Below are 23,077 nucleotides of genomic sequence, written 5' to 3' on the forward strand. Positions count from 1 at the left end.
AAGATGCAAGTCCAGAGTACAGATCCACATTTAACCAGAGGAGATGAGGATTTTAAGAAGGTTAGAAGAAAAAAATACTTCTCTGCAAATCTGAATGAGATGGCTATCATATTCCTTAAAGTTTCCACGGAAGCTAGCAACTTTAATTAACACTAGAACTTCCCTATAATTAATAATGGCATTAGCCATTATTACTAAACTGCTAAAGGTAATGTTGCATTTCAAATCCTCAAAACAGCCTTGTTTTAATTACCAGGAAACAGAAAAAAAAAAAAAAAAAGCTGCAGTTCCAAGCCATGATTCCAAAATGACAAGTGCAACTCATTTATATATACCTGTCACTATATATAGATCGTTCAAAAAATAATACAGGTTTCTCTGCATCTTTGAGCTTGCCATCAAGACAGGCAAGCTGGGCTCGTATTCGACTAAGGCACGCATATGACTGGAAGGTAAAAGACCACCGTTCAGGCTTCTCATACATCATCTGAAGAACATTCCCACCACTTTTCTGAGATGTTGTCAGTTCCTATTTTGAATTTGAAAAAAGAAACAAAGAGCAAAATGAATGATCAATAGTTATTTAAATTTTTTAAAAAGCCCAAAAGAGAAGTTAGATAAAAAAATGCATCATAATTAGCAAAATCAACATGATTAAGTCCTCTTCCTCCTGCTCTTTCCCAGGGTATTCTTCAGGATGCCTGAGGTCTAGAAGAACTTGAAAGGCCAGCTTAACCATCAGTTCCTTAGAGCTTTTCCACAAGAAGTCACAAACAAAAGCCTATGGCAGAAAATACTTGTTTGGCCCTTTTAAAAACTGGAATTAGTTGTCAATATTTAAAAGCTAAATAATTTCACATAATACACCTAGATTTATATCTTCTTTTTAAAAATGCAAAAACCAGAAGAGCATTTTTCACAGAACTAGAACAAAGTATCCTAAAATTTGTTATGGAATCACAAAAGATCCTGAATAGCGAAAGCAATCATGAGAAAGAAAAATCACATTGAATCCATGGCCTCAGCCCCTCCAGACAGTTTAGTAGTCTGTAAGTTTTAGCAAGCAACTTTAGCCCTAGTGATCAGTTAACTTTTTTGGCATATCTACAGATCGTTTATTATTTCCTAGAAAAACTCAGAACTAAACTCTCCTGCACAACCTCCCCCGCCACCCTGGGCACCAATCACAACCACCATAATATCTATAGCTGGCACCACAGAGTCTACACGCAATCAAAAAGTGTTACAGACCACTGTGCTCCCTTTTTACAGATTAAATGCTCTAAAGTTCCTTTAAAAATCTTTGGGCCAGGCAGAAATCTCAGAGTCGGCTTTTGGACAAGACTCTACCTTCTCCCCAGGTGGTGGACCTCCTGAATAAAGTTCATATTATCAATCAAAATTCATCTTGAGTATTGGCTTTTTGAGCAATGAGCAGCGGAACTTGGATCTTTCTGTAACATTATCACAATCCTAGACTTCAAGATAAACTACAAAACTGTAGTAATCAAAACTGTACGGTACTGGTACAAAAACAGATATATAGATGAAAGGAATAGAAGAGGAGAGCCCAGAAATAAACCTACGCTTATATGGTCAATTAATCTATGACAAAGAAGGTGAGAATATACAATAGGAAAAAAAAACATCTCTTCAGTAAATGGTGTTGGGACAACTGGACAACTACATGTAAATGAATGAAACTGGACTACTTTCGAATACCATACACAAAAATAAACTCAAAATGGATTAAAGATCTAAATGTGCGACCTGAAGCCATAAAACTACCTAAAAGGGAAACAGACAGTAATTTCTCTTACATCAGCCATAGCAACATTTTTCTAGATGCGTCTCCTCAGGCAAAAATAAACTATTGAGATTGCAATACAAAATAAAAAGCTTTTGCAAAGCAAAGGAAGCTATCAACAAAACAAAAAGGCAATTTACTGAATGGAAGAAGATATTGGTAAATGATATATCCATCTGATAAGGGATTATATATTAAAAACTCATACAAAATATATTAAAAACTCATACAACTCAACATAAAAAAAACCCAATCTGATTAAAACATGGAAGAAGACCTAAATAGACATTTTTCCAAAGAAGACATACAGATGGCCAAAAGACACATGAGAAGATCTTCAACATCACTAATCATCAGGGAAATGTAAATCAAAACCACAATGAGATATCACTTTATACCTGTCAGAATGGCTAAAATAAAAAATAATAACAAGTATTGACAAGGATGTGGAGCAAAAGGAATCTCCATACCCTATTGGTGGGAATGCTAATTGGTACAGCCACTGTGGAAAACAGTAGGGACTTTCCTCAAAAAATTAAAAATAGAATGACCTTATAATCCAGTAATTCCACTACTGGGTATTTACCCGAAGAAAACAAAAATATTAACTCAAAAAAATATATGCACTTAGACGGTATTACGTTAAGTGAAATAAGTCAGAAAAAGGCAAATATATGATTTCACTTATATGTGGAATCTGAAAAAAAACAAATGAATAAAAAATAAACAAAAAGCAGAATTAAATCTATAAATACAAAGAACAAACTGATGGCTGCCAGAGAAGAGGAGGATGGGGGATGGGCAAAATGGATGTAGGGGAGTAGGAGATATAAGCTTCTGGTTCTGGAATGAGTAAGTCACAAGAAAAAATGGCACAGCATAGGGAATATAGTCAATGATATTGTAATAAGGTTGTATGGTGACAGACAGTAGATATTCTTGTGGTGAGCACAGTTCAAGATACAGTTTGTTGAATCCACTATGCTAACAACTGAAATTAATGTAACATTAATAGTGTATTAACTATACTCAAATGAAAAAAAAAATTTATTGTGAAAACCAAGCAATACTGTGTCTGTATTTTCTCTAAGTAAAAACTACTTATAGCCACGTCACACATGCTTCCATCAGGTGGGACATATGCTCTCCATTTTCTCAGCCTCCGTTTTAACATATTTCCTGTTGATTCTCACAACAGGCCTGATTTATTTGTTTAGCTAGCGGGCCCCTTAAGGCATTTGGAGCCTATCTTCTTAATAAAACAGAGCAAGGTCTCCCCAGCATTTTGTGATTTCATAATCACATTGTTGGAACCAATATTTCCAGTTTAAGAAAAAAAATACAGAATGAAAAATAAAGTAAAATCTCTGTAATCTTTTTTTTTTCTAATTTGAGATAGAGAGAGATGGACAGCAAGGAGAAGAGGCAAAGGGAGAGATACAGAGAATCCTTAAGCAGACTCTGTGCTGCATGTGGGGCCCCACACGGAGCCCCATCTCATGACCTGAGCCAACACCAAGAGTGGGATGCCCAACCAATTGTGCCACCCAGGTACTCCAATTTCTGTAATCTTATTTAGGAATTTGAACTAGCATCTAGAACTCATGAATTATTTTCCTTTCTGTAAGATACAGTTTTCCTAACTCTGCCCACCAAAAGGACTATAAACAATGACAAGCTTGCAGAAATAAACATAAGTGTCACCCAGATTATGTCTAAATACCATTTCCCACTGAAAGGAATTAGGGTCATATACCTGATTCTATGCCTGAAGAAAGAAATGTACAAGATGAGCTTAATACATCTTGTTCCAGGGAACAAGTAAACTATCCAAATCTACTGAGGTTGTACCAAGGGCAAGGGCTTCCACTTGTCAAAAAGACAGGAGTCTTCGAACATCTGAAAGGAGTGGTGAATGGAAGGCATACATTTATAAATTCATAATCTAAAGAAAACCAGGGGGGAAAAAACTCTCTAAACATCTTTAGAGGTTGCTAGGTCACCAATTAATTATTCTGGAAATTTATAGAGAAAAAAAATAAAAAATTGTATTCTGCCTTCCTTAACAACTTCCTCCTATCTCTTCCGGCTGTGGGGTGGCTCCGTGGAATCCTTCTGTTAACACCAACAATCAGCACCTACATTCCGAAAACTGGCTACAACCCCACACAGGAGCACTGGTGCCAGCTTCTGGCTGGAATGGGGACCACGTGCTGGAGCCAAGCGCTCACAGGCCTCGGTTCCAGGGACGGAAAGTCCCCCGTAAAGACGGGAGCCTGCGGGCCACACTGCTGGAGCCCGGGCTTGCGTCCTGCCGACTCGTCCGCCCGACAGGCCTCGCACCTGCCTCTCCAGCACGTCCACAGCACCGGGGGTGTCGGTGCTGGCCCCGGGCCGAGCGGGCCTGGTGCTCTTAGCCTGGCGCGGGGGTCACCTTTGCTCCGGTCAATGTTACAACTGAAGGAAAGTCTGCGGAAATGCACCATGAAGTGAGGCTCTTCCTGGGGACAACGTGGGCTTCAAGGTCAAGAGCGCATCTGTCAGAGATGTTCGTCGTGGCAACGTGGCCGGCGACAGCAGCAATGACCCACCCATGGAAGCAGCAGCTTCCCGGCTCAGGGGGTTATACTGAGCCACCCAGGCCAGGTCGGTGCTCGACAGGCACCTGTGCTGATGGTCATGCAGCTCCCAGCGCCGGCAGGTTTGCTGAGCTGAAGGAGAAGACAGATCATCATTCTGGAAAAAAGCTGGAAGATGGTCCCAAGTCCTGAAATCTGGGGCTGCTGCTATTGTTGATATGGTTCCTGGCAAACCTACGTGTGTCGAGAGCTTCTCTGACCGTCCTCCTCTGGGCTGTTTTGCTGTTCGCGACATGAGACAGACGGTTGCGCGGATGTCATCAAAGCAGTGGACAAGAAGGCCGCTGGGGCTGGCCAAGTCACCAGGTCTGCCCAGAAAGCTCCGAAGGCGGAATGAATATCATCCCCGACACCTGCACCCCAGTCTCAATCAGTGGTGGAAGAAGGTCTCAGGACTGGGTCAACGGGCCACTGAAGTTTAATAGTAAAAGTCTGGTTAATGATGACAACGCATCGTAAAACCTTCAGAAGGAAAGGACACTGTTTTGTGGACCATTTGGTTGTGTGTGTGTGTGTGTGTGTGTGTGTGCGTGTGTGGCAGTTCTAAGTTATTAGTTTTTAAAATCAGTACTTTTTAATGGAAACCACTTGACCAAAATTCTGTCACAGAATTTTAAGACCCATTAAAACAAAAGATTAATGAGAAAAAAACTTTTTTTTATTCTGGCCCTTTCTTTACAAATGTTACTTCAGGTTAATGAAATAGTAGAAGAGGAAATGGTCTTCTTTGACTGAAGAATCTTAGCTAACAACCTTGATTATTAGAATATCACCTTTCCAACACCGAACGATATATTACATTAGGGCATAAATTAGCAATAGATCCTAAAATTATTAGAGAAAAACTAAGAGGGAATTTTATAAGCTGACAAATCCTGAACAGACTAATCGATTTTGACATCACAAAAAGACATGCTCCTGGTGAAATGTGAAAGAAAATACACATCAGTACCTAAGAAGTCTAGCCAAAAAAAACTAAAACCAAATCTAATCAAAGCTCTAGAAGATCTAACTACAAATTTACAGGAAATACAGAGATTGAGAAACATGTTAAACTATACCACAGAGATGCACTCAGCCAAGACCAGAATGTGGAAAGTGTACAAGAGCAAATGACCCAGTTTCTTCAAGTATTAAACTGCAAAGAAAAAAAAGGAAGAGGAACCAATAGATTAAAATTTAAAAGGCATATCAACCAAATATAACATGTGAACTTTGACTCTTGATATCAACAAACTATAAGAAAATTAGGAGACAATAGAGAAATATGAACACAAACCAGATGTGATGCACAGTGGAATTACTAATCTTTTGGATGCAGGGTTTTTTTTAAGGAATCTTTTTTTTTATAGTTGTTGTTTTTTTAAGATTTTATTTATTTATTCATGAGAGACAAGAGAGAGAGAGGCAGAGATACAGGCAGAGGGAGAAGTAGGCTCCATGCAGGGAGCCCGATGCGGGACTCAATCCCGGGACCCCAGGATCACGACCTGAGCTGAAGGCAGCACTAAACCGCTGAGCCACCCAGGCTGCCCTTCTATAGAATTTCTTTTGAGTCTTTTTTTTTCTACAGATTAAAGATACTATCTAGAACAGAGGTTGTCAAAGTGTGGCAGGGTAATGCCTGAGGAGTTCCTGAGATCCTGAGAGGGGTCTACAAGCCTAAAAAAAAAAAAAAAGATTTTAGTAACAAATGTACCTTTTTCCATTCTCATTCTCTTATGAATGTATAATTTTCTAGATGCTACATAACACATGATATTGCAACAGTTGGAATGTAGAAGCAGATATGAGAACTCAGGTTTGCTAATAAGTCAGACATTAAAAGATATGCAAAATGTAAAACAATCTCACTTTCCTCACTAAATTCTTTTTTTTGGGAAAATAGTTATTTATGTTAGTTAACATGTAATGGGCTTACAACTGTGATTTTTAAATGAATTAGCTGGCAAATTTTTTAAGTGTTTCAAGTTAAATTTCTAACATAGTAAATATTAATAGATCTACTTAAAAGTCTTTGGTTCTTCAATAATCATAGACTACATATATATTTTTATATATATACACACACACACATATATATATAGTGTATATGCACTTGCTTATTTAAATAAAGTTAGCTTTTAAATGATGCTGCCTTATATCTTAAAATAATTAAGAACTCCTAGGATTCAATAAGCAGTTTACTTCCTAAAAACTTCACACATATAGTATCTACTTCAAATAAATCTTTACTAAATAATATAACAATATATAGTTATATATTCTGATCAGCCTAAATAATTAATGTAGAAAATGTCCAATCAAACCCCTAATTTTAAAGTATTATAAAAATGGAACTTCATTACTATAATCAGTAAATTTGAAAAATACCTATCAGGGTTATTTCAAATTCTAGTGCTTTCTGGAGAAAATAAAATTGAGCCAACTTCTTGACAAGTGATTTAAATGGTGAATTTGTATAAGTCACTTTTCCTTGTGACTGACAAAAAGGCAAATGAAGACTTGTAAATTATATTTTAGCAAATTTAGCTACAGTTAACTAAAATGAACAAGAAGCTGACATAACTAGATATGATCAGAAAAGAGGTGAACCAAAATCCTGAAAAATATGTATATACAGACTTGTTTACCAATTCTATATGTACTAGTATGAGGATCAACTAAAACTAGAAAAAAAAAAATTTAGACCCAAATTTTAAAGTGTGATTTTGTTCCATAATCAATGAACATTCACAGCTTTAAAATTTCTCGAAATTGTTAAATTCATGTTGATAAATATAATAGTTCTTTTAAAGATTTTTTTGTTGTTGTTTACACCCAATGCAGGGCTGGAACTCATGATCCAGAGATCAAAAGTCACATGCTCTACCAAGTGAGCCAGCCAGGAGCCCAAAATGTACTCTTGATATAATCCTAAACTTTGGAGGAAAGGCAATCACACATTCCCACATAATACTCTGTGATCATAATTACAGATCAAATGCTAGATAAAATTAGTCATGATCTGACCCAAAAGATAAAATTCTTATGTTTGCAAATTGTTAGCTCAATTTCTAAATGGGATTACTTCACTCCTACTCAAGTTTTTGACACAGAAATGTATGAATCTGGCATTCTGTAACTAGAAATTTTAAAATTCTTCTCAATATTTGACCTCTAGAAACAGTGAAATTACCTACTGCTCTTACAAAATATCACAAAAGCTTACTAAATGTTTCACTTCAGGGCACCTGGGTGGCTTAGTCAGTTAAGTGTACAACTGTTGGTTTCGCTTTGGGTCGTGATCCTAGGTTCTTGGAATCAAGCCCTGAATTGGTCTCAGTGCTCAGGGAATCTGCTTAAGATTTTCTCTCTCTCCTTCTGCCCCTCTCTACTTCTCTAAAATAAGTAAAATAAAATAAAATGTTTCACTACTTTGTTCATATCTCTAGCCTAGTACCAACTCTGCATAAAGTACTAGGTGTGTGGTTTTTTTTAAAGGTTTATTTATTTATTCAGAGAGAGAGAGAGAGAGAGAGAGAGGCAGAGACACAGGGAGAGGAATAAGCAGGCTCCATGCAGGGAGCCCGACGTGGGACTCGATTCTGGGTCTCCAGGATCACACCCCGGGCTGCAGGCGGCGCTAAACCGCTGCGCCACCGGGGCTGCCAGTACTATGTGTTTAAATAATTAAATTGGCAAGGTCATCTTAGGTCTCTTCTAGTATTCTTTAATCCTCAAAAACTCCTGATACCTAGGCAGTACCTATTTACCAGTCTCTCCCCCAACCACAATATCCATTAAAATATTCTATACAAATTTTTGTTATTTTTGTTATTAGATTTTTATATAGTCTGATTATAGTAGTGTTCATTAGGGGATATCTAATTTAATATGTGGATTTTTTTTAAAGAGACCTGGTATTCTAAATATACCTCTAATTTGTAAAATACATAGAAGTAATTTTGAGCATCTGAGGACTGCCACTTCACTAATGCCACTTCACAATTATAGGTCAAAGTCAATAAACCCTACCATTCCACACTTTCCAAATCAAGATAAGAGGATGAACAGAAAGAAGTCACTGAAATTCCTTCTTTTTTGTGGCAATATTCTTTCTTTCACAGTACTAGAATATATTAGGATACTTTAGTATTAGAGTTGTCAGATTAAGAAAGAAAAAAACAAAACCCAGGACCTCCAGTTAAATTTGAATTTCAGATAAATAAATAATTTTTTAGTATAAGAATCTCCCAAATATCTCATGTACTTTAACTTACTATAAAACACTCCCTGACTATATATAGTCTTTCCAACCCAATGGACTTTCATTTTTGTTTTTTTATTTAATTCTTACACAAGTTTGATTTTTCCTATTACCATTCCCATTTTACTGACAAAAAAAAGTTTAGAAAAACTAAAGTGCATTCTAAGATTATATTGTAACTAGTAGCTGAATTAGAGCTTATAAATATTCAGGTTATATGTAAAATTTTATTACAACAGCATTTAATGTAACTGAATTTCATCTACAATCTTATCATTAAGCATATGCTTCCCTTTTTAAACTTTTAATTTTAGAAAGGAAAATAAAACCAATTCCAATTTTATCTATGCAAAAAAGGACAATCTCACATACCTTGGGATATGCCAGTCACTGTCACTTCCTAATATTCCCTCTCTCTAAATTCCAATGACCAAACAGTAATCCCTAAGAGGATCAACATATGCCAAATCAAACATATAAGCCTAATGCCTCCATTTACAGGAACCATATCCCATTATTATTAGTTCAACTGCAATTGCTTTAGCAAAGAAGAGCTCATATTCATAGTCCAGAGAATCAGAAGGCAAAACATCTTAGGAGACAAGTCCTTCCTTTGTGAACTAGGAATGATCATTTCCCTACCTGTCAGAAAACCAAGAATGAGCTCTGTCCTAACAGCTGACTTTCCTGAATACTCTTGTTTTTAGAAGAAAGACAGTTTATCTACCACGTGGACTGTAGGGTCAAACATGTATCTAAAGTCCCAGACAAAAGGAAGAAACAAGGAGCTGTCTTCAGAAGTCCCTATGGTGGGCAAAGGATGCTTCCCCAGCCTTTTCTGTAACATCAAGCTAAAGGTTTCCAAAATAAAGTCGTATGAAGTCTTTAATCTTATATCCTAAGGAATATAAGGAATAAAATATGATGGCTTAATTCCTGTTCTCAATCCTAGCCCAAATAAACACCCCTGAACACTTTCTAGAAGTTCACGCTCAAAGTAGGTGGTTTTCCTCTGGGGAAAAAAAAAAATCCAGAAGTATAAATATTGACCTCAAAGTTTCAGTTAAGAACTAAAAACCACACAAACACATGGCACTTTGAGGCAGAGTTTAAATTACATACCGCAAACCACATAATTAACTGAATCTTCTTCCCAAAATTGAAGAAAAAAAAAAAAAAAGCATAAAACAGCAAGAAGCTAACTGTCAACAATAAGTCTGTGTAGAAAAAACTCAGCAGATGATGAACGGAAATAAGGGTGTAGTTAATTGCCTTCCCAAACTGCTTAAAGAATAAATTTATTAAGTTTCATTGAAAAGGTTTTGTTAATTATAAATTGACTTTCCTATTTATTCAGCATCCTCCAGGGAAAAAAAATATTTCATACAAATGAATCTTTTCAGCTAAATGAAGTTTATCAACTTCTTTTTTACCTTATAAGTGGAAAATAGAGAATATTTGTTGAAGATCTCTTCCACATAAATTAATTAAACTTGGCATTTTGAGTTTAAGTTACATTAAAAAATAAACACCACTATGTGTTCCCTAAAGCCACATTGCTTTTCTTCCTGGACACAAACAAGGTTTTATTTCCCAGCCTCCCTTGTAGTTGAGCATGGCCATGTGACTCAATTCTAATCAAGGAAAGTAAGGCAGAAACAATGTATACCATTTCCAGGCTTCAATCTAAAAACCTCTCAACTGTGATGTTCCTCTCTTTCTCCATCAGCTAGAAGCAAAGGACACCAAGATCCTAGAGCAGAAGCTCTTAATTTCGGCTCCAGGCAGGGGTAACAAAGTATGGTCCCCGTAACAGCAACAGCAACATTACTTGGGAACTTGTGAGAAATGCCCATTTTTAGCACCCACCCCACATCAGATGCATTAAGTCAAAAACTAGGTGCAGGTAAGGGCCCAAGTATGTGATTTAAAAATGTTTCAGGTCATTCTAATAAACATTAAAGTCTGAAGCACTGTTCTACAGGTTGGATGAGCCACAATTTAGAAAGGGCCTGGGTCGCTGCATCACAGCATGGTACGTTATCCACTAAATACCATATTGCACTGTTCTCTCAGAAATAAAATTTATTATTTTGAACTACAGAGATCTTAGAGTTTATGATAGCAGGAAGCATTACCTTAAATCTACCTGATACAGATATTTAATAATATCCTTAGAAGTGAACTCAGCTCATCTGAAAAACAGGATAAATTTGCTATGCACAAAGATAACAAAGTAGGTTACATAGATAATATGAAATGGGCTTGTTATATAGTGAGAAGTTTGAAACTTTTTTTTGAAGAATTTGGAGGACAATATGCTAGGTGAAATAAGCCAGTCACAAAAGGACAAATACTGTATTATTCCAATTATAAGGAGGAATCTAAGGTGGTCAAATTCAGGGGCACCTGGCTGGCTCAGTCAGCGGAACATGTACTCTTGATCTAGAGATTGTAGGTTCAAGCCACATAGGGGGTACAGAGACTACTTAAAAATAGAATCTTTAAAAAAAATAATAATAAAAATAAAATCTTAAAAATTAATTAAATAAAGTAGTCAAATTCATAGATAGAAGAAAGAAGAATGGTAGCTCCCAAGGGCTAAATAAAAGGGGTAAAGGAGAATTGTTTAATGAATATAGTTTTAGTTCTACAAGATGAAAAGATCTGTTTTACAACAGATCTGCTTTACAACATTGTAAATACACCTAACACTACTGAACCATATATTTAAAAATGGTTAAGATGGTAAAGTTTATGATGTGTTTTTTCCACAATGAAAATATTAATCACACAAAAAAAGACTCTTTTTATTTGTATTTTCCAGATTTGTTTACTCTGGCCCAAAGTAATTTCAAAGTCTACTACATGAAAATAATTTAAAGAACTAATTCTGACTCATAACCCAATTGAAAAAATAATAACCAGCTAGTTGTTCTAAAAATACAAATGCCTAAATTAAAACAAAATTTAAAAATCTACAGTACAGTTTTATAGCTTTCAAGATGTTAGCTGTTGTCTCAGTTCAACCACACCAAATTAAAAAATTAACAGTTGAGCCAGGAAATCATTTTCTAGTTTTTCAGGATAATCTAAGAGCCCATATAAAATATTTTCTTTTGATTCTATGCATGAAGTTTTAGAGACTACAAATCGCTGGGGGTTTTTGTATGCAACTATGAACATTAAGAATAAAATTCAAATTAAAAATGTATCCAAAAAACACTGTATATCATCTTTACCAACTTGAGTGTAATTTTTTCAGTTCATTCCCCTCTGAAAAGGACCCAAATAAAAATATCTGAATGCCTCAGGGTCAAATTATATTATGTAAAAGTTGATAGAACATCTCTGCAAAGCAGCTTAGCTATATTTACTTTTTAAAATCTATATTCTTAGGCCTACTTAACTGCACTTTTGGAAATTTGTCTTAAAGAAATAACTTGGATTACAGATTTAACCACAAAGATGTTTATCACATTACTAAGCAAATAGGCTATCATTCCACTATTATTAGGCATTTATATTATGTAAATACTGGTACATGCATGTAAGTTAGGTTGCCTTTAGAAATTATTTATAGTAAACTCTGACATTTTTAATTACCTTTGAAATAAACATGAGAGAGAAAAAAGCAAAGCACAAAATTGTATACTATTGTGCCAAGTAAGATCTGCAGTCTTCTCTGAGTAATCCAGGAGAGTTTTAGTTCCTTCCTTTGGTAATCTATGATATTTTCTTAACTTCAAACAATGTTTGAATACTACTGTATATTTTTACTGTATTACTGTATATTTTTTAAAATTATGTATCCCGGGATCCCTGGGTGGCGCAGCGGTTTGGCGCCTGCCTTTGGCCCAGGGCGCGATCCTGGAGACCCGGGATCGAATCCCACATCAGGCTCCCGCTGCATGGAGCCTGCTTCTTCCTCCGCCTGTGTCTCTGCCTCTCTCTCTCTCTCTGTGACTATCATAAATAAATAAATAAATAAATAAATAAATAAATAAATAAATAAAAATTAAAATTATGTATCCACCCCGCTGCCAGTATCAGATATAATAAATTACTATGTCAACTATACATAAGATACAGATAAGGTGATGGGATAACAGATAACTTTTACTGTTTCTGTCATTCATATCTATAATTCTATAACTCACTTCATGATAGAATACTTCATTATTTTGCATAAAGCACATATTATTGTCAAGGTAAGTGAAAAACAGTAATACTGAGTAAAGATACAAAATCATTTATCTTTTAATTCTAATCTAATTTTGTAAACATTGCAAGAGTTGAATTAAGTTCAATCAAAAAAGATCAGAATCTACCAAACAAGATAATCATAAAACAGCCAAAAAAGTTATCAAGATATTTCAGAAGGTATAAGTAAAAGTACTTTCCTACTCATTCCTAATTTTCAAGAATGACTTATTAAAAAATGCTGTTATTTGAAAAACAAGTATATTTTATCCCTTCTTTATCACAATTCTAATTTTTTCAGTGGCTTCTTAGTGGTAAGAAGTTTTGGATAAAAGTAAAATAGTATTTCACAATTAATAACAAAGATCCTGGGCAGCCCGGGTGGCTCAGCGGTTTAGTGCCGCCTTCAGCCCAGGCAGGGTGTGATCCTGGAGACCCGGAATCAAGTCCCATGTTGGGCTCCGTGCATGGAGCCTGCTTCTCCCTTTGCCTGTGTCTCTGCCTCTCTGTGTCTCTCATGAATAAATAAATAAAATATTTAAAAAAAAAATAACAAAGATCCCTTAAGACTTAAATTCAATAAGAAAAACAGGACAGAGCAGAGATATGTCCCTAAGAATTTGTCCATCTCAAAAATAAGCTAAATGGAAGGGATTAAATCAAAGCTTTGGGCCTAAATAATAATATAAACCACCAAATAAGCAACTATTTGAAATAAAGCTTCAATTCCAAGATTGGTGATCATCTGGGTAGACCTTTAAAGATAATCTTATCGTGAGAGAGGAAAGGAGGGAAAGCTACATAATCTTTTTAGGTACTCTGTCTCATTATTTTGCTAAAATTGGTGCAGTTTATCAATAGTATAGCAACATTTCAGCCACTAGGTGGCAGGTAAAAAAAAATAAATAAAACAGCTAAAAAACAAAATGCAAGCAAAGCATAAAGGTGCAAATTAAGTTACTGGCTAAGGTAAGAGATCAAAGGTACCAATAATCCAACTCTTCCAATTCTACAGCAACTGACAAAGAGTGAGATAAATGAAGAACATCCCAAGTAGACTGGCCTTGCCAAGGTTGGGTCTGAAGACCGTCTACTTCTCACTACTGACAACCTTCTAACAAAATTAAGATTTAGACCATGGGTGATTCACACTAAAATGGTGAGGAATTGAACAGAAACAGGTCTGGGGGAGAAGAGCTGCAGGATGAAGGAAGAAAATCCCATTTCCTGAGTTTAGTGGAGGTCTGGAATAAAAGAAGAAAATATCTAAAGATACAGAGAACCTGTCCCCCACCATCCTCACACTCCACAACCTTATCTCCAAAATACTATCCACATTGTCTGAAATGCCACCTAGAAGTACAAAGGACCAACATCATAACCAGACCCCAATTTATATACAAAAATAAAACTATCCTCCAAGAATCTGTACCAATTAAGGTTATCAAATTGAAATACTACGGAAACATGACTAGATTAAACTGTATGATGAATGTATAGGTTCATCCATGTGGTAGTTATAAAGATCAATTTGGAATTTTGACTCTAGTACGTGGGAAGAAATTGCCCCTACCCATAAACATGAATATCAGATCCGTGAAACCAGGAGTCTGAAAATAGAGACAAAGGTGCATCAATGTCTGATGATATCAGTCATTAAGATAATATAACTAATTCCCCTGGGCCCTGATTCTAGGGTTGGTAGACAACCGACTTACTATAAATTTGTCTTCTCACATATATTAATGCAATGTTTTCAATCTCTTCTCTCGAACCTAACTAAAAGGGTCAATATAATCCTAACACTAACGGTAATTCACTAGGGCAGTCATTGTTAACTAGGAGCCATTTCTCATATTAAACTTCCCAAGGGATTGTCTGTCATTTTATAAGCATACTAATAAAACTCTGGATTCTTATGAGTTCCTTCCACTGGTTGAGAATTATGGGCCTCCACAGAGAACTTACTGACCGAATTCGGTGAATCTGATAATTACATTTCTCTCTACAAAATTAAAATTTTTGGCATTTTTGGCATCAGTTTCTGCATCCCATATTATAGGTATAATGAAAGGCAGAGGTATTTAATGTGCCAGAGAACTAGTTATTCATATTTAATGAGTTAGAAGCTTATGACATTAAAACTAGAATGGGCCTTAAGTGGAGGTCAACTAATCCAATCTAGTCTAACATTCTCTCAATAAAAGAATCTCTTGTGTATTTCTGACATTGGTTTAATTTGTCTAGTTCTTATCTAACACCTGAGAATAACTGCACTGATAGTTTACCGCAAAATGAGGGGTAAAGAGGTGTTTTTAGAACATAGGTCTCTCATTTCTGAAGGTAAGCAAACATGAGTAGGGCATTTCAGTGAAAAAGGCCAACAAGACATACTCTGGGAAATAAAAATGCAGAGGGGAGGGAAGACAGAAGATTCAAAGGAAAATGACAAAAGGACCTGAACAGGGACTTCACAAAAGCAATCAAAATGCAAATAAATTAATTAAATAATCACAATATCATTAGCAATCAACAAAATACAGATTTAAAACATAATATTAAACACCCAACAGAATGACAAAAATTAGGAAGCTGATAATAACCACTTTGGAAAACAGGCATCATACGAATAGCCCACCAGCCAGTGATTTTACTTTATTCCTAGAGAAACTCTTGTATGTATGCAGCTGTTTTTACAGAAACTAAACTAGAAATCACTCAAAAATTGATCAAAGGTACAGAATAAACAAACAGTGAGATATAAATATAATTGAATATTATATGGCAATGAAAATGCACAAGCTGCAACTGTATGCAACAATATGGACAAATTTCATACTTACAAAGTAAAAAAAGCAAGAGGATAAAGATTATAGTTGATTTCATTTATATAAGATTCAAAAACAGACAAAACTAAATTATATTTTTTTAGAGATATGTTCATGCATTGTTCATGTATAGTCAAAGTATTTCTGGAAAGCAAAATAAAGTATTATTGCAAGAATTATTTTATGTGAGTGATTACCCTTAGCGGAGTTGTTACCCTAGGAAAGGTGATATTGTGCCCTGAGGAAGAATGGGGACTTCTAGAATATCAGTAATAATCTATTTCTCGACCTGGCTATGGTTAGCTTCCCAATTGTTCTTCAAACTCAAGTAGTTTCATATGCTTTTCTAGAGTTATATCATAGGTCATTAAAAAATGTTGAAAAGAAAGAAGCAAATAAATTTACCCACTTTAAAATTCTACTTATGGCTAATCCAGTCTTTCCCCAGAGACCAAGCTGAAATATCAGTTTCTTATGAAAATGGAGTCCAAGGGCACCTGGGTGGCTCAGTCAGTTAAGCATCTGCCTTTGGCTCGGTCATGATCCCAGGGTCCTGGGATTTAGCCCCACACTGGGCTCCCTGCTCAGGGGGGAATCTGCTTCTCCCTCTTCCTGACTTTCCCCCCACCACTTATACTCTCTCCCTCTCTCTCAAATAAATAAAATCTTTAAAAAAAGAAAAGAAAATGGAGTCCATATGGAAAGGAAGTTCCTTTAAGATTTAGTCCTGGATTATTCTAAGGATCAGAATGTACTAAGTTGTGTCCCTAAAGCTAACTATGCTTGACAAATCAGCGTGTGAGAAAATATTTTTAGTTATTCAAAACCATATATCCTAAGTCTATAGAATATCTTGCTAATGATTTACATTTTAAGTACACAATTATTATTCCCAGATTCCTCAGATCAACAGCTAAACTTGAAAAAAATAGACATTTTTGTCCAATCTTCTCCTCAATTCTAAAAAAGTTACACATTTCCATTTTGAAGATTTCTGCTATGCTGCTTTCAATTTCAAGTCTCATTTCTCCAGAAATGAAAGTCCTAGCAATCAGATCCCTTTCCTTCATACACATACAATAAAAAATGAAATTTAACTATTATTCCTTCTTTCTTACGTGCAATGTAGAATGGAAAGCGCTGGGAAATTAACAATTGTGTCTAGGGTGAAAGTCTGGCAAGAATGAAAGGTACAAAGAAATAAACGGATGCTTGTCTCTTTTAAGACAAAAGTTTCAAAAGGTTAAACTAATAAAATTCAGTTACTGGGTAACTTTTTTTTGTCTTTGTTTTTGCTTGTTTTTAAACAAAATGTAAAAAGCTACCTAAGAAATTTAATTTGCAATTTAATCTTTTAAACTTTTAAATTAATTTTTAAAAACTCCTAAAATTCTACTTAGATGCAATGAAGTACATAAATCTTAAGGGCTTAGGTCAGTGAATATTTATACACACACATATACACATATCTATGTATGAAGATGAAGATACTTAAAGCTAGATTTGAAAATTTTATTAGAAAAAAACAAAAAACAAAAGGTTAAATACCACTGGTCCTCTAAAACAAAGGATATTTATTCTATTTAGCTAATTTTATTTTCATACCTCACAGTCACCTTGAGCACTTTGAACATTGCACCAACGGGCAACAGGTTCAGGAACCACTTCCCAATCCTCACAGACATGTTTAAGGATATTCACAAATGTTGTCTTCCCTGAGGCTGTTGGGAGAGGAAAAGGAAAAATGAGGAAGGAGATTTAGTGGGAGAAAAAAGCCAAAACAGTCATCAGCTCTAACAAAATTTATACTAGCAAACAATACAAAAAACAAAAATATTCAATTTCCTAAACTTTCTCTTCAGATTTATTTTAATGAAAACTAAAAGAATTCCTACCCACTTGTATTAAGCATATTTGTTACTTTTTTTTAGCTTATCGAAACCATGGAACAGAAGAATTTAAAATCTGGTGAAGGGACACCGGGGTGGCTCAGTGGTTGAGCATCTGCCTTCAGCTCAGGGAGTGATCCCGGGATCGAGTCCCACATGAGGATCCTTGCAGGAAGCTCCCTGCCTATATCTCTGCCTCTCTCATGAATAAATAAATAAAATCTCTTTTTAAAAAATAAATAAATAAAATAAAACCTGGTAAAATTGTGGGCAAGGTGTTACGGCAGAAAACACTTTCTTTAACCAAGTAATTAGAGATAACTTTGTGGGAAATAGTTAAGGCTATTCTCCTACTTAATTAGATATGTGATTCTGGGCAGGTCACTGAAACTCCTTGAGCCTGTTTCTTCATAATACAATGGAAATAATAATACCCCCTTTATGGAAACTGTCATGATAAACAAGCTATAACTACAGTGACAATCATTACAGGCTCTTGCATTTTCAAAATTTTTGTCTTCTGGCTCTATTCTCTGTTTACAAACAAGTTTAAATTTTTCCTATCTAAAACCAACTCAGAAACAGCCAAATGAACTATAAAATCAATATAAAGATCCACCTAATACCTAGAGTTTAATAATGAGACAGGGTGACTATATGACATTAATTGTATAACTATACAACATTAAGCCATAATAACTAATAGAAATTATAAAAACATTTTTGCAAAGGCCATGAAATAGAAATAGCCATGTTTTCTCTCCTTCACTTTCATGATTCTGTGCACTTATCTAACCCTTAAAAAAAAAATAAAAGTTGTATGTACTTTGCTTCCCTGATTATTCACTAGTTTCTAGTGAGATAGAAATGAGATACCCCGTAGGGAAAATAAAGGAAATATTCAGGTATAATCAGGACATATTATATTGACTATTTTAATATTACTTTGTAATACATTCTACTTAATAGTAAGGAAAGCCTTGACCTAGAATGTAACAGGGTGGCAACACTCCTGATGACCACCACACCCTTCCTATCTGAAGTCACCAAATGCGGTTATATTAGCCATCTCTAGTCAACATGATGTGTTCTCACTCTCTCTCTCTGTCTGTTTCTTTCTCTCTCCCTATGTAAATAAAAACACACAGAGATATTAAAATATTAAAAAACAGCTTCTGCAACCTTACAGGAAAAGCTTCCTCATCCTTATAAACTGGATCCAAAAATGGCAAAAAGAACTTACTTTTGACTTGAAGGACTATATTCAAACCTAGGACATTACATAGGCAATAGAAAAGAAGAAAAAAACCAGAACTTTAAAAGATCACACGTAGAGGGACACCAAGGTTGCTCAGTTGGTTGAGTGTCCCAACTCTTGGTTTCGGCTCAGGTCATGATCTTAGAGGTCCTTAGAAGTTGTGGGTCAATCCCTGCATCAGGATCCCCAAGTTCAGTGGGGAGTCTGCTTGAAGATTCTCTCCCTCTGCCTCTTCTCCTACCCTCTCTCTTAAATACGTTGTTTTTGTTTTGTTTTGTTTTTTTAAATCACACACAAAGCAAAAACAGGGATGGATGAAGGCGATCAATAAGAAGGTAACAGAGAACTGCTGAGAAGCAAAATACAAAGTCCTATTATCACCACAGAATCTAACTAGATGACCGTTAGATTTAATCATGGAAAAAAGACTGGTGACCACAGATTCTGATGGAACATTTAGATTGGTAAATGGAAGCATATAAAATGATCAATGGACATTCACTGAACTAGATGGAGGAAGGAAAGGAAAACATGATGTTCAGAGAGAGAGTCCAAGGAACACATTAAAAATCACGCAACAGCCAGTGTCTGAAAACATGTAAAGCTAAAAAATTCAGCTTTCTTCTGATGTCCCTAAAAACAGAAAAAATTTATGTGGTCATACTCTAAAATTTCAAGAGCAAAAACAGGTACTCTTTAAAACTACTCCTTAAGGATGCCTGGGGTAGCTCAGTGGTTGAGTGTCCGTCTGCCTTTGGCTCAGGGCATATTCCCAGAGTCCCAGGATCGAGTCCCATATCAGGCTCCCCTCCAGAAGCCTGCTTCTCCCTCTGCCTATGTCTGCCTCTCTCTCTCTGTCTCTCATGAATAAATAAATTAAAAATCTTTTAAAAAATAAAATAAAATTACTCCTTAATTCAAAGAGAGTAACAATAGTTACCTGTAGTTCCTAATCAGATTAATATCTAGTTCCTTAACTTTTGGAGGGAAAGTGAGGATCTAGAAAATAAGCCAATGAATAAATTAATATTCTATAAAAGCAAAGGAGAACAAGAACTAAAAGTCACAGATATTAATACTTTAAAAAGTCATGGGACCTAACGGAATTACTAATGTCAAGCAGGCATTATGATGCCAAAAATCATCTCTATAAACTATTATGATGAGAAGAAGCAGGTAAGGCCTCTGTAAATCTAACACAAGGGAATATTTTAGTAACAGAGAACATGAGAAGTTAAGTTACATGAGTACAAAAGGAAAATGACCAGTTAAAGTTCAAATTCTAGGAATCACAAAATAGTATTCTACATACATATTAGCAATCTGTATGTTTATACTTATTTGGGTCTGGCAAATAAGGTGGAAGAGACAGGAACAATAGTACAAGCACATTAATAGCAACTGACAAAGCTTCAGTGTTAAGACAGTAAGCGGTAAGGAACATAACCCATCTAAATATTAGCAAATTGTTATCTTAGAGAACACAGGCCCAGTGTTACCAGATCTTCTGCTATTATAAGAAATTGCAAGAATCTAGATGTTCACAAGAAATCTCAAAATTTTTAAATGCTAGCAATTCATTAAAATTTGTTTTCCAAATCTACACATGCCACTACTGTGCAAAAGCAAGCCATCAGTGTGCAACTCATTCAAGTGTAGATAATGGAGAAATCAGAGAATTTTAAGTAGGGAATAACAAAATTACATTTGCATATACTAAGTCTCCTCTGGAGCTAGTCAAGACACTAGAGATGAGGTGACATATTAGGAAATTATTTCAGGTGCTGGGAAGATTAAAGATGTTTAAGGAGTAGTAACTTTCCAGATATGACATGTTGCTTAACTGGATTTAAGAAAGGGAAGGGGAAAAAAAAAAGAGAAGGGGATTAATTCATTGTGTTATTGATCTTTGGGGCTGTTCATTCAAATTTACTTTTGAAATGGCTTTGTTGGGGCACCTGGGTGGCTCAGTGGTTGAGTGTCTGCCTTCAGCTCAGGTCCTGGAATCGAGTCCCACATCAGACTCCCTGCTGGGGAGCCTGCTTCTCCCTCTGCCTATGTCTCTGCCTCTCATGAATAAATAAATAAAATCTTAAAAAAAAAGAAAGAAAGAAATGGCTTTGTTTAACTACTTCCTCCTATATACATGTTCTTCTTTATCCAGTATGTTGCTAGAAGGAATCCTACTAGTACACGTTCAACTTCAAAGAACTTATCCTAAGACCAAATGAGAGTCTTTTGGGACTGATGCCTCACTGGAACAATGCAACAAGATCTCCTCTTTGAGGGTGTATTCAGCTCCTTGGAATGCTGCTAACCCATCTGCTTTGCCTCATCTTTTTAAAGAAGTTCAAGAGTTTTGAATGTGTTAAGAATTTTAAAAAAAACATTTGCTGTATGCATGAATGGCCAGTACTCAACTTGGTGCCAAAAAAATTCTATCAGAACAGGAAGTGTCAGGCATAGGTTTCCTGTGGTAGGAAATACAGAAGAATGTAAGTTTAGACGTACCTTGCAAAATGACATGCATGGTATAGTCCACCCTCATCTGGGTTAGGAACAGAAACAGGACTGGTCTTTGAATCATAAGCCAATGTTTACTTGGATGTGGGGGAAGAGGTGAGAACTCCACGGTATTAAGGTCATTAAAAAGCTCTTTCCTTGTACTCAGATATTTAGAGCCATTTTATCTATAATGGTTAAAACTGGAAACCATCCAAATGTTCACAACTGGGGAAGAAATAAACTGGTATATCTATGCAGTGGAACACTACTCAGCAAAGAGAACCACAGATACAAGAACATGAAAAATCTAATTATGGTCAATAAAAGAAGTGAGACACAAAAGGCTACATAGTCTGTGATTCTATTTATATGACATTCTGGGGAAAGGCAAACCTTATAGAGACAGAAACCCGATCCGTGGTTGCAAGGGGAAGGAATGCAGAGGGCGCGGACTACGGAGGAGCACCAGGGAACTTCGAGGTGATAGAAATGCACTGAATCCTGATCATGACGGAAGTAAAGCAGCATTAGATGTGTGTCACACCTCGTTGAAGGGGACACCTAAAAAGGCAATTTAATGTATGGAAATTGCACCCCAGGAGCACCCTCCATACAAAAGCAAAACCAAATACAGCCCTTCCCTTTGCGCAACCCCAACAGGCCAACCGGAGGAGGCACCTGGCGTGCACGACCTGGCGACCCGGGGCACCACCACCCGCGGGGCAGGGCAGGAGGCCGGGCCGGGCCGGGCAGGAAGCCTTCGGGGGGAAGCGGCCCGAGGCCGTGTCCGCACCCGCACGGCGCGGCTGCAGGGGCCTCCCCGCGGGGCGGGGGAGCGGCCGGGAGGGGGCGCCGCGGCCCCCCAGCTTTGGGGCCCGTCCCGAGCCTCCTCACCGATGTTCCCTTCGATGGCGATTTTCTTGATGCGGGCTCCCTCGGGGCCGGCCGCGGGAGACGGGCAGCTTCTCTTGGGCGGGGTGGCCATTCCGGGCTTCGTGGCGGCCCCGAGCGCATCCGCCGGGGAGGGTGGAGGGGGCGCAGGTGCGCGTGGGGCCGCCGCCGCCGCCGCCGCCGCCGCCGAACGTGCCGGACGCGCAACCGAGGCCCAGGAGCCGCAGCCGCGCCGGCCGCCGGGTCTCGGGGTTTGATTTTGGCGCGCGGAGGCCGCTGCCGGTGGGGGCGGGGCCGGGGCGGGCCGGGGCGGAGCGGGGCGGGGCGGCCGCCCAGCTGGGAGGCCACGCCCCCTCCCCTCCCCTCCCTCCCCTCCCCTCTGCCTCCTCCCCTCCCTCCCCTCCCTCCCCCTCCTCCCCCGTCTCCCCTCTCCCTCCTCCCCTCCCCTCCCTCCCCCTCCTCCCCCGTCTCCCCTCTCCCTCCTCCCCTCCCTCCCCTCCCCCTCTTCCCCCCTCTCCCCTCTCCCTCCTCCCCTCCCTCCCCTCCGCCTCCCTCCCTCTCCAGCGCCCAGCGGGGAAGCCACGCCCCCTCCCCTCCCTCCCTCCCCCTCCTTCCCCTCCCCTCTTCTCCCCTCTCCTCTCCCTCTCCCTCTCCCGCGCGCCGTCGCCCCCGCGGCCCCTCCTCCTCCGCCGCCGCGGCCGGGGCGGGTCAGGCGGGAGCGCGGAACGCGGGGCGGGGGTCCCGGAAGCCCGCGGAGCCCAGGGCCGCCGCCGACGCTGGGGGACGAGCGCGGGCGCGGGCGCTCCCG

At 37.8% G+C, this 23,077-nt stretch overlaps 1 protein-coding gene across 2 annotated transcripts in view; it reads right to left on the reverse strand.

The window, feature by feature from the left end:
• DCK (deoxycytidine kinase) overlaps positions 1-22,515 on the reverse strand; it is a 31,210-nt gene extending 8,695 nt beyond the window's left edge. Inside the window, exons 1-3 of one of the 2 annotated variants that reach the window (XM_072748835.1) lie at positions 22,273-22,515; positions 17,332-17,447; positions 336-445 (exon numbers count right to left, since the gene is read on the reverse strand). In XM_072748835.1, coding sequence (XP_072604936.1) covers positions 336-445; positions 17,332-17,447; positions 22,273-22,363 — 317 coding nt within the window. In that variant the 5' untranslated portion in view covers positions 22,364-22,515. Of the gene's footprint in view, positions 1-335; positions 530-17,331; positions 17,448-22,272 lie in introns of both variants that reach the window. The other variant, XM_026003505.2, reaches the window with a different exon arrangement.
• Between the last annotated feature and the right edge of the window lie 562 nt (positions 22,516-23,077).

The sequence above is a fragment of the Vulpes vulpes genome, chromosome 2 (assembly GCF_048418805.1).
Source record: "Vulpes vulpes isolate BD-2025 chromosome 2, VulVul3, whole genome shotgun sequence".
Lineage (NCBI taxonomy): Eukaryota > Metazoa > Chordata > Mammalia > Carnivora > Canidae > Vulpes > Vulpes vulpes.